General features: G+C 29.7%; 2 protein-coding genes across 2 annotated transcripts; one reads left to right on the top strand and one right to left on the bottom strand.

Moving 5' to 3' along the window:
- Nucleotides 1-1093: 1093 nt before the first annotated feature.
- LOC114164736 (chloroplast protein FOR GROWTH AND FERTILITY 2-like) lies at nt 1094-3088 on the top strand. Its single transcript, XM_028049490.2, has 2 exons — nt 1094-1464; nt 1956-3088. The coding sequence occupies exons 1-2, from the start codon at nt 1162-1164 to the stop codon at nt 2799-2801; spliced, it is 1149 nt and encodes a 382-aa protein (XP_027905291.1). The 5' UTR covers nt 1094-1161; the 3' UTR covers nt 2802-3088.
- A 4172-nt stretch (nt 3089-7260) lies between these two features.
- On the bottom strand, nt 7261-8805 carry LOC114162456 (putative BOI-related E3 ubiquitin-protein ligase 3). The gene is made up of 2 exons (XM_028046360.2): nt 8168-8805; nt 7261-7872 (listed from the first exon to the last, which is right to left on the bottom strand). The coding sequence occupies exons 1-2, from the start codon at nt 8495-8497 to the stop codon at nt 7312-7314; spliced, it is 891 nt and encodes a 296-aa protein (XP_027902161.1). The 5' UTR covers nt 8498-8805; the 3' UTR covers nt 7261-7311.
- Between the last annotated feature and the right edge of the window lie 8412 nt (nt 8806-17217).

The following is a 17217-nucleotide window of genomic DNA, read 5'->3' as shown; positions in this document are numbered from 1 at the left end:
CGAAGAAAAAAAGAAAAAAGAAGTGGGTCTGGGGTGTGTGCCTGACACACGAAAGCGCATGCCAGAGCACGTTAAAAAGTGTGCGATCGTGTGGATGTTTTTTTGTCTTTTTCCACTCTGCAAAACTTTTTCTTCTTTTTTTATTAGTTTAATTTAACGTGGAGTTTATCTCACCACACTCCCACAAACCTTAGTTGCCAAAACAACCACATAAATGTAAATCTATTCATAAAACAAACATTACAAAATTTTAAGACTTATAAGTTTCAACATGCTTTTGTCGGCAATGGTCAAAAATCACAACGGCCCAATATCCAATGTTTAAAATAATTATAATTTATCAAAATTAAGAAGCATTTGAAATATTTCTTTCAGAAGATATTAGTAAACTGAACGAATCAATCTAATATTATTATAGCTGGATTAAGCAGTTACGTATAAATAAATAAATCCAATCAAATTCAATTAAATTTAATTTCAATTACACTTAAAAATAGATAAATTCAATTCTGACAGTTTATACCTTTAAAATATAATTTTGATAAAATAATCCGTGAACTGTTCCATCGTTTACAAATTTTTAGAATAACTGGTATAAAAGCGAAAAAGAAAACACTAACGAAAATAATTAATTTCCAATGGACCGGGTCAAAAAAAATATTGATATATTTTATATATACATTAATAAGATTGACACTAGAACCTAAAACACCGTCCAAAGGACTTATTCTCATTACTAATTTTAAAATGTTGAAGAATGATATAATGTTTTATTTTGAAAAGAAAAAAAAAAAGCAGCCAAAAATATTTATCATTAATAATGAATATTGTTTTTTTATCATAAGGTGAATATTGCATAATATTAAAGTCTAAGTTTGAGAATTACAGTGCATTTGTTATGAAAATTTTAAAATATTTAATTATTATTTTTAATAGTAAAGTAATTCTGATTGGACCGGTGCAACAAAAGTCCACCTTTCGAGTTTGGAGAACAACACTTGGGCTTACATAATTCTAAATTTAAGTTATTAAAACGAAAAAAAAATGGAAAATGAAAGAAGGAAGGGTTAGGTAATAGGTGGTTTTATTTAAGGAAATAATGTGTGAGATGTTCTGTTCTGTTCTGTTTTCTTCCTCTGTTTCTGTAGATAGAAGCCACACATGGATAGGCTTCTATCATCGCCTTCACCTCCTTCCTTCAAAGCTTTCAACAAATCTTTCCCATTTCTCACTCCATCTCAATCTTCAACTGCAAGAATCAATTTATCTCCTTTAACACGTTCCAACTTCAAGAGGGTCACCTCAATTTGTTGCAATTATGAAAACCCTTCTCTTCTTTCGTCTTCCACTCCCTTTCTTGCATCTTCCAATAGTTTGTCATCCATTTCCTCTTCTCCAGATCGACCCCCTCCGGAACCCCATTCTCTCAATCAAAACAAAACAGTGAGTTTCCAAAAGCCAAAGGTATGATTATGCCCTCAGCAATCATTGTTGTCAAGTACTCTTTTTTCTCTCTCGTTTGTGTATCATCGTCATTTTCAAATTCATGTTTCATGAAGAAAGCTCCATTTTTTTAATTAAAGATTCAAAAAGGATCTCCCCGAAGGGGGTGATACAGTTATACTTTTTAAAATGGCAGCTTTTGATTTTCTACCTTACCGTACAATTCGAATTTGATGTGTGCTAAGGGTGAAGTGAAGAACCTTCTTTACAAACTTAAAATTAAGAGCCTCGTTTCTTGTAAAGTTAGTTAACCGGTTCTTTCATTGTTTCAATCTGTATCCTTGCTTCTGTTTTTTTGCTTCTTTTCTTGTGTAACAAACAAATCCAAGGTTATGTGTGGCATATTTCGGTTTGTTCTTTAATTTGGATGTTTTTTGTCCTAGATTTTTTCTTTTGAAATTCTGCTGTATAAATAGATCTTAAAAAAAAAATCCTCGTGCTTTTTATCTCAGGCAATACCAGCTCGGATTCTTATTACACTCTCTGCTCTTGCTTTGATCTTGATCCAACCTGCTATAGCACCAGCAGCTTTTGCAACCTTTGAAACCGCTGCGAAGACCGGTGGTCCTGCTGCAGCTGCCGTCGGTAGAAAATTAATCCACACTGAGCTCCTAAGTAGTGGTTGGACTGGTTTCTTGGCTGGGTGCTTGCACACACTATCAGGGCCTGACCACCTAGCCGCCTTGGCTCCATTGTCAATTGGTCGAACCCGAATGGAGAGTGCTGCTGTGGGAGCCCTTTGGGGTTGTGGTCATGATGCTGGTCAGGTTCTGTTTGGGTTAATATTTTTAATCCTGAAGGATCAACTCCACATTGAAATTATCCGAACTTGGGGCACTAGAGTGGTGGGTCTAACCCTGCTAATAATTGGTGCCATGGGAATTAGAGAAGCTTCAGAAGTACATATACATACCCCGCGTGTCGCTTTAGATAGTGGTGAATGTGATGTGAACGTGTATGAATCAGTTGATAATCCAAGCTTAGGGAAAAAGAAGATTGGATTTGCTACTTTTGCCACTGGGATAGTTCATGGACTGCAACCGGATGCATTGATGATGGTGTTGCCAGCCCTTGCTCTGCCTTCTCGTTTGGCCGGTGCTGCGTTTCTCATCATGTTCTTATTTGGAACTGTAATTGCAATGGGAAGCTATACTGTGTTTATAGGTTCCTGTAGCCAGGCACTGAAAGATAGAGTACCTAGGATAACCGAGAAGCTCACTTGGGCTTCTTCCCTTATTGCAATAGCCCTCGGATTCGCCATCATTGTTAGCCAGTTTTTTGGGTTTAGTTTGTATTGAGTTTTCTTTAATCAGCAAGGTCCTTTTTTCCCCACGAACAACGCTTTGGTATTTAGAAAAGGTAAAGTCTTTAGACAGAAAATTGGTGTTCATGATGAAGCACATCATCCAGACAACTTGTGTAATTGATTGTTAGATATCTACTCAGCATTTGAATGTGTATAAGTATATGTAAGTTCAATGGTTCTGTTCCTCAGAACTGGGTGCCTCTTTTGTCTATACTTCTCGAATTGATTTTATCACTACTGTTGAGTTATATATGTATGATGATGAGGCCTTGGAGTTCACTGCAGTATGTCATTCCTACGTTTGTGTTTACATCAAAAACAGGATGAAAATGTAATCTTTTTATTACCTTCAGGAATACTGATTTTTCTAATGCTCTAAACCTTAGTTCAACTTGTGCTTGGTCATAAAAATACCCACACTATGTATGCTCCTAGCTTCAGTTCTTATGATATTCATCATGTTAACATGGATTATTCACAGTTGTATCTTCTGTCTAAAGAAACTGATCAATTTTACGAAATTAGTTTTACAAATATTGGTGACACATGACATGAAACTGCTTTTGTAGATGTATTTTCTTGACAGCTTTTACTGCTTGAGGAAATAGCATTCAACACTGAAGATTGTTCGATTGTTCTAAAAGTATATACGATATGATACCATTAATTTATACAGAAGGTTCCTCTCACAAATATGTAAGTTTCTCAGTCGTTTATCTATAAAGTTGTTCTAGCAAAAACCGAAAAGAGGTCTAAATTAGAAATATTCAATGTCTACTCTTAGGTGTTAGTGTGTTAGTGAGGAGTTATCTTTATAGGTTTGGAAACAATTATTATCATCCTTTCCTATATTACAAGGGGTAGTGGCTTGTGAAATAAGAAGGAATAAAAGTAGGTTTTCTTTTGTAAAGTGGATCTCGAACTCAATTTCCCAAATCAAGAAATATATTAGACTTCTCACTTTAAGGCGATAGGGAATAAAAGTAAAAGAAATCGAAAAGTAGAGAGTTTAAGGAAGTAAAACTTGTCTTTCATCTAGTTGAATATCTTGAGCACTTAAATCTATAATGGAGAAAAATACAAACACTCTTTCTTTAATGATCAGTGGGAACAAAATATTTTTAAGATTCTGTTTTCAGTTTTCTACATTGAGCAATTATTCAAAACTCCCATGCTTTTATATAAAGCTCAATTGTTCGAGAAGATTATTAAAAATTTAACATCAATTAAAAATAAAATAAATTTATAATATATAAATACAAATAAATCTATAATCTATAACAATATACTAACAGATTCCCTTTTTGTGCTCACATTTTAAAATATCAATTTTATCCTTTAAATATAATAATTTATTAAATTTTTAAAAATTGACTGTTACTTTTACAAGCTTTTATAGAATCGGATGTCTCTACTTCTTCTCTTCTTGTTTATTTATCAATGGTTATTATTTTATCTGTTCTGATATATTTCACTTTATTTTTAATAAATATAATTTTAATTTATATATTAACTTAATAACATTACAATATTATCACCTACTAATATAATATTACGCATATTTAAAAAATGCATATACACAAGTGCGATAGCGCCTATGTTTTACGCTAGTAATATATAAAGATGATCTTCTTTTTTGTGTCCACATTTCAAAATATCAATTTTACCCTTTAAATATAAAGAAGATTTTCTCTTTTGTGCCCACATTTCAAAATATCAATTTTATCATTTAAAATATAATTATTTATTAAATTTTTGAAAATTAACCGTTACTTCTACAAACTTTTTTATAAAATCGTCTATCTCTACTTTTTTCTTTTTTCTCTATTTATCAATAATTATTCTCTCATCTTTTTTAATATATTTCACTTTATGTTTATATATTAACTTAATAACATTATCATTACCTACTAATACACTATCACGTATATTTAAAAAATGTATATACATATACGCGACAGCGTGCCTGTGTGTATGTTAGTGTTGTTAATGTTTATCATCTTACAGGTTGTTGAGATAAACTTATATACATATAGGTGTATTCATGCAAATATTTTTCTAACTATATTAAATATTAATAATAAAACTAAATTTTATAAAATTAATTAATTTCGTATATTGTATTTTGAATTAGATTAATAATAGCAACAATAATTAAAATAATAAATAAAAACAAATTCTAAAAAAATGTATATATTATTTGAATTATGATTAAATATTGGTTTAATTATGTTTTGAGTAATGATAAATTTGAAAACTTTCAATTGGATTTATATTGGATCTTTGTAATCTCTTTAATTATCCAAATTTTAAAAATTTTCAATTTTCTACAATTAAATATTTCTATTTAATTTGTGACATTACAGTTATTTTTTCATTTTGCTTAAATGTCACCATGTTTAAATGTTATAAATAATATTTTATTACGAAAGATCATGACGATGAGATTTTCGATGAGTGGTATACAGATAGATGGGTATTAGGTTTTAAAAAATTATAATAAACATGACACTCACTGATGTAGAGATATTATATTTCATTATTTACACAAAACTTCACATATAAGAAATTGAAAGAAACTTATATATAATTTGGAAGCGGATGGTATGTACCATCCTCACTCTACTCGGATCTGTGGGGTCTTAGTAATCGGTTAAACTTGATTTAAATGATTTAGAGTATTCCGTAATATATTTATTTGCATTTAGTCTTGACATAATGAGTGACTAAATATAATTGTATTAACATTAGTGATTAAATAGAATTGTATTAACATCAGTTATTAAATATAATTGTATTAGCATTCCCATACATGACCTAAATATGTGATAATAAAATAATATTTTTTTATTTACTTTAGTGTATATATATATAGGAGAAATTTATAAATTCATACAATCTTACCCTAAATTCCTTCATTTTATATTTCTTTCTTTTTTCTCCTAAATGTTATTACGTAACTATAACAAGTAAATTAATATTTTCATAATAATTAATCTAATATACCCACTTTTATTTTACATCTTTTTATCAAAATTTTGCTATCTATAATCTGCCCCTTTTATAGTATTTTTGGGGCTCTACCACCACCCTCCCAACCATTTTCTCTTTCCATTATTATTTTTTAAATTATATTATGATTGGTACATTTATATTTTCCAATTACAATTGAATGATATTATAGTGTATTAAAATTAATTTGGAAAAACTAGAAAATCAAATATATAATTAAATCACTTTTACCCTATGTCCCTTGAAATATTATTCACCACCAAATATATAATCTTTGGGCTGTGTAATCACTCAGCCACCAACCTTTTTCTCATCCCATTTTTTCCTATTAAATGTTATTATGACCTATACATTAATATTTTCTGATAACAGTTGAATGACACTTTAATGAATCAAAATTGTTTAATTTAAAAAAATAGAAAAATCAAATGTACAATTAAACTATTTTACTCCCTACCCCCTTTTAGTCTGACTGATACATTTGTGAAAATTATTCAATTATATTACATCGAAATTGTTTAACTTTAAAAAAATAGAAAATCAAATATATAATTAAAATTTTGTATAAATAAAATTACACATATTAAATTATGAGACATGAAAGAGAATTTAAGCCTAAATAATAATAACTTAATTTAAACAACTCATAATTGAGAAGAAAGTAATGAAAAATCTTAATTGTGAGTTCAAACAAACTTGAAAATGTCAATAATTAACTGATGTTGAAAAATCAGTATAAAAGAATAATTAAATTCGTAGTAAAAGATGGAAATTATATATATATATATATATAAATCCATTTTAATACTAAATATATTTAAAAAAAATTAAGATGATTATTAATAACATATCACAGAAGGTTATATTAATATTTTATAAAATATCAAACTAAAATAAATGCATTTCATATCTTACAAACATAAAGAAAAAAAGTATCTCATGGTTTTTTATTTGATGAGGATGTATCATCGATATAAAAAATCTTACACTATGAATTAATTGTAAATCTGCTGAATTTTATTATAAAAATAAAGAAAAGTTAAAGTATTTTATGATTTGTAATTGAATAACATGATATCCAAATTTCTACATTGATAGAAAGAGTTCTGAATATCTTTTTTACAAATCCAGAAGTAACTGGTAATGGTGATAAAGTTGGCCTGTGGAACAGCTTTTATGGTGAAAATACTCGGAGAAACTAAGATGAGACAGAATCCAGAATAGACCATTCATCGGTTTCAAATATCTAGGACATAAGCATGAATAGACCATTCATCAGGAATCCCTCTCGAACGTGACGCATTTGATTATTCATATTCATCGCCAAACTCAAAACCTTATCTCTGCTCTGCATTAGATTAGAGCCTGTGATGAAAGAGAATCATAACAGAGGCAAGAACGATAAACAAAAAAAGTCCCAGAGAAACAAACTCCAAATCTTGTGCTAACAAAAGGATCATTTTGTATAAAATTATGTCATGTTCAAAGTATCATACAATCAAAGTCTCTATGCTAGACTTTTTGGGTGTACTACAGACAGGACAAACTTGTAGAAAAGGCTCACAAGTTTTACACGAACAGAGATGCCTGCAAGGAAGAAACATAAAACACGATTTTTGAGAATTACAACATTTGCAATCCATTGTCTTTTTCCTAATTTCTTCATCTTCTCCTACCCCACCACGCCACACTCTCTTTTCTCCTGTTCCTGTTCCTTCTCCCATTGATATTGTGATTCCTACGTTATCATCACAACACGATTCTGCATCCTCTGATGTCATTCGATGCACTGCTCTTTCCTTCATCTGTTCTAAGTTGTTATGAAGACACAATACCATGGCCTCGTTTTCCTCTGCCACCTTTCTCCACGATTCCTTCTCTACCTCCAACCTTCTCAAAAACTCCTTCAACTCCCTCGTTCTCTTCGTTGCTTCCACTATTTCTTCATCTTTCTGTCTCAGTAAATGAAGAGCATTCAACTCCATCTTCTTCAATAACTCCGCCATATGCTGTTTTCTTTGCTCTTGCAGCAAAACTCTCAACTTTTCATTCTGAACAAATACAAAACAAACGCCGATTAGACTGGTTGTGATACAAACCTAAGATCACAAACTTAAACTAGCAAACAAATTTCTCAGTTCAGTGACACAAAAAAAAGTCAAGGTTTTAAACAGCAGTTCCTTGACATCGCAGATAAAAACAACCGACGCGACCACAATTTCCGTGGCGTTATGGTGGTGGTGGACCTCCCATCTTCCCCGCCGGAATCACGGCAGTTGAAGTTCTAAAAACTTTTCAAGTTTTCTGATGTAATGCAAACAAAGTTCCTTCATATACGAAACTAACCTGAGATCTGATATAGTGATCAATCTCTCTCTGTTCATCAAGTTCAGTGGGCAAGCTTTGAGGATAAGAGGGTAAAGATTGAGCGTTGTGATTGTACTTGTTGAAAGCATTTTGGTGGAGATTTGAATTGGAAAAAGAAGAAAAGGTGGGATCAAGAAGAGACGTTCTTTGACTCATCTGGCTAGCTTGGTGTAGATGTTGTAGCCATTGTTGTTGTCCTGGTTGCTGCAGATTGTTCTTATGAGCATACGCTTGAGAATTCAAACACAGCATCAAATTGTTTGAGCCATAAAACTGGTTATTGGGATACAAGTGTGCTTCAATTGCCATGGCGAGATCGAAATCCAATGAGAAAATGATGAACACATAAGAAATAAAGAAGAAAAGGTTTTGACGAGATCCCCTTCTTCACCACATTGGGTTTGACTGCATGGGAGAAAGATCCAAACGCATAAGAGCCAAGAATGAGAGAGAGTGGCAGAGCTGGGTGTGGGACTATACATATTTATAGTTGTATGAGAAAACAAAGTTGAAGAATAAGTTAAAAAGATTTGAAAATAAATTAATGGATAGATTTGAATGAGGGAAATGGTAACTGAAAAAAGTTGAAAAGGAAACAGAGAAAGGGCCTAGGATACTGCAATTTTTTCTCTCTCTTCTTTTATAACTTTCTTCCTCTTTTCTCTCAATTTATCTTATAAGCATTAAAAGATTGGAGTGTGGGACGCGGTAAGCAAAGACTCACCACATGCAGATTTTGTGACTGAACTATCGGGTCAGAGGCGTTTGTTTGGATTTCAAACTAAGAATTCAATTTCTTTTACAATCCTGTCACACAACTCACATCAATAAACATGTGATCGTCAAAAACTTTAGTGAAAATAAAACTGTCACATTTTTTTTATTTTTTTTCTTTTTCATAATATATAACATCATTTCATCTAATAAATAAATATCCGTCAAATCCTTTTTCACTAATTTTAACTTATACAGTAGTTTAGATCTTGACATATACAATTTAGAAATCAAATATTGGTCAACATATGTAAATGCAATAAATAGATAAATTAACAATTCAACCATAGCTAAATATTAAAACTATATCTCATATTATCAATTCAAAAATAGATCGAATAACTCAGAAAATGTAACTCTTAACAATCTACTATCAATGGGCTGAAACTATTGATTGTGCTTTTATTTGTATAATAAATTATATGTTAACCATTATAAATAGAGTTATTGGCTTCCAGATGGACCCAAGGATTGACTCTTTTGTATAATAAATTTAAGATAATTTAATATATTGGCTAATTAATATGGCTAACTTATTTATATATTTTATTTGAGTAGTTTTTTTTTGGGGGACAGAAACTTTAATTGTTATAAAATTTGAGTTTGATAACTATACTATTAGTATAAAAAAATCATATTATTAATTGATACAAAATACATTTAGTATGACTTTTACTGTTAATTTATTGTATCATTTATTTATTTTAATTATATCACTTATAATTTATAAATGCTAACATGCAAGTTTTGTTTACGTTAGGCGTTTTGTACATAACCGTTTATATATTTAAAATTTTTAACTTATAATGTTCTTATTTAGATAATTAAATGTTTGTAGATTTTTTTTTTTGATATTATAATATTCCATATCATACAAACAGTGGTGTCAGGAGACATACTGTAAATTTCATTGACAAAAATATCACATATTTGCACGAAAATGTATCAGCCTTTCGTCCTTTGAGTTAATACCAATTATTAAGATAACTTTAAGTAATGAGATTAATTAGGAGAGTTCAAGTTAGATATAATAAAAGAAATGTAATCTTCAAACTCGAAATGATATGGTTAATCAAAATTAACTGTTCACCGAAAATATCCCATATTTAATATTTTTTTTTCTCAAAATAATATTTTGGATTATGAGTAATTAAACACTACTTTTGTATTTAGTACAAGTCGTACTTTAGAATATGTTTTCGATATTAAAATTTGTGTTTCAAAATACAATTTCACATATTTAAGTTTTTAAAAAATTATTTATTTCGATAATTATTTTAAAAAAATATACCGAAAATATAAAAAGTCCTAAAGGATCCTTATATGAGCAATAATACATTCTTTTTAATACCTATATATTATCAATTAAATTTATGAAAATTATAAAATAAGAGAAAGAGTATTTGAATAAAAAAAACAAATCATAAAAAATATTATTTTTCATATATATTTTATCTGTAATAAAAATATTTAAAATAGTATATCGAAAACAGGTTGTTAATATTATAATAGTCTAAATGTCACATTAGATAACGACTATATCATGGACCTGACTATAATTGTTTTAATAAAAGTAATGAAAAAGTATTTAGTGCAATATATTGAATATTTGTTAATTTCAAAAGTCAATGAAAATCATTTTTATTAAATAACACCAAAACTAGACCCGATATATTAAATAATACGTATGTTATATTCGTTCATTTTTCAAAATAAGTTATTGCTTTCAGTAAAGTAGTTAATAGAATTAAAATAAGAATGATATTTAATAAAATAAAACAGAATTATATTATTTTATCATGGTAACTTGTAATATCATTCTTTTAAGAAGTACAACACAATAAAATCCTAACATATTGACATTAAAATAAAGAGTAATTATCATTATTAGAGAAGACATATTGCATTACATATTGGATACATAATTTTCATATATATATATATATATATATATATATATTACATTTCTATTTTTAAAGTTAAAAATAAAAATATATATATGAAATTTTACGTAAAAGTCAATTGGTTCTACGTCGTTTTAACTTTTTAAATTTTGAATATTTATTTTCTTTGAAATTTATTGGTGGTTTAAACTACTACAAAGTATGTTTTGTAACTACAGTAGAATATAAAATATCATAAGGGGACAGAATGATTATGTCAAATTTGATAGTTAAACAGTTAAAATGTATCTTTTATAAAAAAAATCAAAAGACAATCTTAAAAGTAAGAAACAAAATCTACTGAACAGTGTAGGAGAGAAAAACATGACTAATGCACTACACGATCCACAGCGTTCAGTCAATATTGCCAAAATGTAAAAGTTAAAAAAAAAAACAAAGACGACCACACACGGTAGCATTAATCTTTTTGTTCGAAAATTGAAAGATCAGAAGGTGTAATTCAAACATATGTAAGCGGAAATCGAAAGCGTGACACGTCCTAATATTTATCATTAACTTAAACTTTTCGTAATCTTGTTGATTTATTAATTATGTAGCAAGCAGAGTTGTTGGCCACATACACTAGCATGTAAAATCATACATCATTTTCTACAAATATACAAGTTCTATCAAAGGAACAAGCTTGTTAGTCAGTTACGCAGAATTTGATTCAGAATGATGTGGGTTTTAAGCATATTTAACCTTTCTTAGTTACAGATTGCTTTCTGAGTGGTTGATAGCGTGCATAAACCTTCTCATCCACCAAAAGCCAAAAGCCAAAAGGTACACGTAATAATCTTCACTTATATATATACATAGCTTTGTTTTGAGGAGTGGGAGCCAACCAGAGTTTTTAGCCATAACTGAAAGCAAAAGACTAGCAGCAGAGTTTTATTTTATACGGAGAGCAGACATAATGGCTCATAAAAAAATGATATTAAAGATCACAGCAGGTATATAGTTTGTGTTGAAGTTTGGCCTTTATATTGAACCTATCTTTTTGGAACAGCACATGTAATAAGAGGAAGGCACGAACATGACCCACCTTACGTTGGAATCACAAATCACGGAAACATTATATATGTCAGCGAAAACAGGAAAAACAATAAAAATAAAAAAAAAGAATGATGTTTGATTTTTCCCTTGGTGTTTGGGAAAAGTCATGGTGAGGTGGTGCGTGGTGATGGACCCACGTGCAGGCCACCCACTTTGACCCCATGAATCAACTAACTGGTCTCTGGGGCGCCTCTTGCGCAACGCAACCAAAGGGTAGGGTGCAATCCATGTGAAAACCAAACCTATATCACTATACAACCACACACTATCACTCTTCTCAAACAATTTCAAACTATATATTAAAGATGGGATATTGTTCCATTATGCATACCCCATTTATCGTATTTTGACGCAAAAAGTCTTTGCACCAACTTCTCAACTACTTGTCTTTTGTTTTTTTGGCTTTCAAACTAGGCCAAAGTCACATTAAACTTCCCAAGTAAAAGCAAGTCCCATCTCCACCTCCAAGTTACCTATCCAAGACTTTAAACAAGCGTCACCAATATATATATATTTCTTTTCCTAAAAAATCATGTCCTTCAACATCGTCATTATTGTTCACTTTTGGACTTTGATTTTCCACATCGGTTGATTTTCCACCAAGGAAAATGTTGGGTGGACGAGGTCCTTGATAGTGTCATTATTCCGTGTACACCCACACACTATTACCTTGTGAAATTCAAAGCTCACCTCACTCAGTCACAGAGTGTTACTACATCAGAATCCTGTCCCACTCCTCTACTCACTGCAAGATCGAGTTGAAAAGCACCATCTACTTTTGGTATGTCTTTTATTACATTATGTAAAGAGGTTAAAGAAGAGGCGATTGAATGGTTTTGGTAAAGTGAGGACCACCGCCACAGTGGATAGGATCAATGAAGAAAAAGTTGGTGAGTTGGTCCGTACATGGGTTGCGTGGTGTTTGGTTTACAAGGATCAGCTCTGCTTTGTTCCTTCTGTTTGTATCTACGATGACACAGATATTAGATAATTGGATTTATTCAACATCTACCCCCTCAACATACGTATAATGCTTATGTTTCCCATATTTGAATCAAGATAATTAGATAACGTTGATTTCGATTATTGTCATGTAAATTTGTTCTCTACTCAAGATATATATATATACGAGCCCACTAGGTAAAGACAATTTGATTGAAGGTATAAAAAAATAATGAATAGTGTGATTAGCTGAGAAAAGAAAAAGAGAGGAGAGAGTAAGAAAGGTGGTTGAAGAGGGGGGGGGGGACCGTGGGAAGAGAGAAAAGAAAAAAAAGAGTTGGTTAGTGTGATGATGTGAGGATTGGAGGGAGAGACACGGAAGTCATGTGAATTTTGGAAGATCCCCAACCCATGCCATGCATGCTTTGCTTGCACACTTCGAGGGGTCGCTTTTCAATGCCTAACCCATAACATTACCAAACAGATGAGTAATGTCATTCACTCCCACTACTTCCTCCTTTATTGCTTACCACACACTCCCCAACTCACTAAACTCTTCTCATAAATTACTTTTCTTTCAAACACTCTATCTTTCCCTCTTTTCCTCTTCCTCCTCATTCACTACTTGCTTCTCCCAAACTTCACACTACACCCTTTTTTATATATCCATGAATATGGACCTTACATAATTTAGAAAATGAAGATTAATATGTAATTTATTATCTATGCAAATAAAAAAAATGTCAAAACAAAAAGTAACTACACATGTTTATAATGTTTGAAGATCAAATTCCTTTATGTGAAAAGTAGTACTATCTTCATCACATCTAATTGAAAGTGCAGATCAAAACTAAAAGTACATTTATTATAAAACCCTAACCCATCCAATCCAACGTTACATGCAAATGTTTCCCGTATAATAAATATTAAAGGGAAAAAACAACTATTACCTCAATAAAAAAAAGTTGTTAGTAGAATATTAGTTTTGTTTAAAATGAATAGAGGTGGTGAGTGGAAGATTGGTTGGAATGCAAAAAACAAAATTTAGATATACTTTGTGATTTTTTATAAAGAGGGCATGCTTGTTTTTGGGCTAAGCCCGCGGGGCCCATGCTTGTAGCCTTTACAAAACCAACAAAAACATAGGTTTTGGTCTCTACCAGTAAAATAGCAATTGCTAAAATCAAGTCATTTACCAGTTGCATCACCACTAATATTCATTTAAATCATTTTATTCCAACTTATGATTTGTCATAGTTTTCTATACTTTGTTATTGAGATAATATACATTGTAGTTAAATTTTATGGACAATGATAAAGTTTAATTTGTAGCAAATCTTTCTATGACTCATTTGGATAATGCGGACAGATCAAAGATATACTAAATACAATACAACAATAATAATATATTATGATTTATTAAATCCTAAAACATTACAATTGTTTTTTTTTTATATATATATATAACTTGTTACATCAACTATGATGTATGTTAAGTTTTATTTAATATATAATTGGTTTATATAACTTGCTGGACTAACTAGAACATATCGCATCTTACAGGAGAGTCGAGATTTTCTTTTATTAATTTTTCTTTCTTTTGCATTTTGCAATTTGTATAGAAGATTATTTTTCAAAAAATATAAGTGAGAGAATGTTGCCGCTATCTATGTTTTTCAAAAAACATAAATTCCGTCTTGTCTAATCCATCATCTTTCAAAAGAGTTTATATAATGTAAACCTTGTAATTTCAAAATAGATAGCAAGAATGGTGGATTTACATTCAAGAAATTGAAACATGAAACTAAATTTCCGTTACCCTTTATTAATAGTGATGTACTTGATCTCACCATAATTAATTTAATTTAAATAACCAATATCCCATGAGATAAAACTAATTTATAGTACACAAGTAGGTGTAAAACTTATTTTACAAGTGTATTTTGTAGGGTTGAGTTAAGTTTAAAATTTACTTCTTAGTATGGTATCAAATTTATGAGTTTGAGTCCATCCTAATAAGATTTGTTGTTTGTTTGACCTATTGTGTTACATGCTATCGAATATTTGTCGTTTGTTGAACCTATTGTACTATTTGCTATTGAGCCGTTATTAAATCACGGATTAATGTTTAGTCACATGTTCGAGGTGTATATGTCTCGTCATGAGAAAGTATATTCAATACATCAACTAGAAATAAGTTGAATTTATAATATATAAGTGAATGTAAATCTCATTTTATCCACTAATCTTATAAAGTTGATTGAGTAAACTTTAAACCAATTGAAGACGTGATAATTTTTGTTTTGATTGAAGGTAATGTAGATTATAAATAAACAAACTTTTGTAAGTATTAAGATTAGAAAAAAATGTAATTTTTATTTTATTTAAATTATACCTTTATCCCACTTCTTAAAAGTATAGTCTAATTACAAAAAATAAACAAATTAAAGACAAATTTTATCTTACTTTTAGAAACTTTACAAATTTTCTTTTGAAAAAAAATCACATGCACGTGGTTCTCATTTTTTAAAGTATTATTTGGCCACTTTACTTTGGCTTTATATGGACAGGTGTTCATGGAGAGAAGAAAAGAAAGAAGTCACCCATGCCTATACTGTCCTCTAAATAGACCATTGTTTCTTTTCCTTTTCTCTTTTCTATATAGGACTGTTGAAGGACCCTATGATATAACTTCAAAGAGAGTGCAACATTTTTCTTTTAGACGAGTTTGAGGCATTCACCTAGGATGCACCCATGGAAGGTTTAATTTAGTGAGAAGGTGCACCAAAAATAAATAAATAAAGATATATAGCGCATTAACTCAACATTTATCAGCTTATAAAAAATAAACAATATCTTAATGAAAATTAATGGTTAAGGATTCAAATGTGAGTCTAAATTTTAAATTGATTAGAAATGAGATAGTAGAGCACTATATAAGCATAAAGATCCATAAATCCACTGCATTAAGATTTTGGGTTGACAGTGATGTCAATGTCTTAAATGATTAGACTCAAGTCTCATTGGTGTTGTATCTCTTAAGTCACACCTCTTTTTTATAAACGTAACTCTAATCACTTATAAGTTTTATTCATCTCTCATCTATACAAAATTTTCAACTCAATTTTCATTTTCCTTTTTAAGATCAAATCTCATCTTGTAGTAACAAGTTAGTCGAAGATCATTATATCCTAACACAGTCCAATTCATGAGTAACGTTTGAGTTCAATCTTAGTTTAATCGGATAAAAAAAATGGGTTTTTCAACTAGTTTTAACTTTTTGATTAAAGTTTTATTATGTTGTTTTCGGTTTATAAATTTTCCGTCTTCCAATTTTCTAATTATTTATTAAAGTGTAAGTAAGTTACAAATAAGTCAAATTATAACGGATAACTTATAATAGATAAGTTAAACTAAGAAATAAAACAGAGTTTGAATTTAATTTTTGATTTTTATGCATCTACAAGTACAGGGAAATGGATAATATTTTGTTAATAATGATGAACTGTAGTATAACTACTATTAATTTGATACATGTTTTAAATTATGCCAAATAATATATATGTACATATATATTATTTAAAATTAACAGTTTAAAATTATAATTATTTATAATTAAGATTTGATTGAATGGTTAAGTACACTAAATATTTACTTAAGTTCACATTTTTTTTCTTGAGTATTTAATGCGAATTTAATTGAGATGTACGCTTATATAATTTTAAGAGTCATATAATAATATGAAATATTAAGAGTCATATAACAATACGGAATATTAAAAGTTATAATTACAATATAAAATATTATGTGTACCGAGAATTTGTAAGGATTGCAAAAATATCATAAATCTAAGATATATGATGGATATAAAAGGTATGTTTCAATAGAAACTTCTTATTTGATTTTATTCATATTATATATATATATATATATATATATATACATATATATATATATATATATACATATATATATATATATACATATATATATATATATATATATATAAAATAAGATGTAACAAAATATAAAGTTGAATGTGTTGTTGATTAAATGTATTTGAAATGTTTTTGATGATGTCCATAATAGCATGACAATGGTTAACATGACATAGCATGACAATGGTTAACATGACATGTGTATAAAATCCTGAATCTGTTAATCTGCTGCCTCGATAGTCGACTAGCCAACTAATGTAGTCGACTATGTGTGTAAAATCCTGAATCTGTTAATCTGTTGCCCCGATAATCGACTAGCCAACTAATGTAGTCGACTAGGCTCGTGCTGACAGCAACTGGTTTTATAAAATGGACT

Source organism: Vigna unguiculata, chromosome 9, assembly GCF_037176805.1.
Source record: "Vigna unguiculata cultivar grain cowpea cultivar isolate G323 ecotype 2 chromosome 9, ASM3717680v1, whole genome shotgun sequence".
NCBI lineage: Eukaryota > Viridiplantae > Streptophyta > Magnoliopsida > Fabales > Fabaceae > Vigna > Vigna unguiculata.
Note: the sequence above shows the minus strand (reverse complement) of the source record. Positions and strands in the feature narration are given on the sequence as shown.

Coding starts and splice junctions, on each gene's coding strand:
- LOC114162456 (XM_028046360.2), bottom strand. CDS start 8,497: ATGGCAATTGAAGCACACTTGTATCCCAATAACCAGTTTTATGGCTCA. Junction 7,873..8,167: donor ATCACTATATCAGATCTCAG/GTTAGTTTCGTA, acceptor GTATTTGTTCAG/AATGAAAAGTTGAGAGTTTT.
- LOC114164736 (XM_028049490.2), top strand. CDS start 1,162: ATGGATAGGCTTCTATCATCGCCTTCACCTCCTTCCTTCAAAGCTTTC. Junction 1,465..1,955: donor TGAGTTTCCAAAAGCCAAAG/GTATGATTATGC, acceptor TTTTTATCTCAG/GCAATACCAGCTCGGATTCT.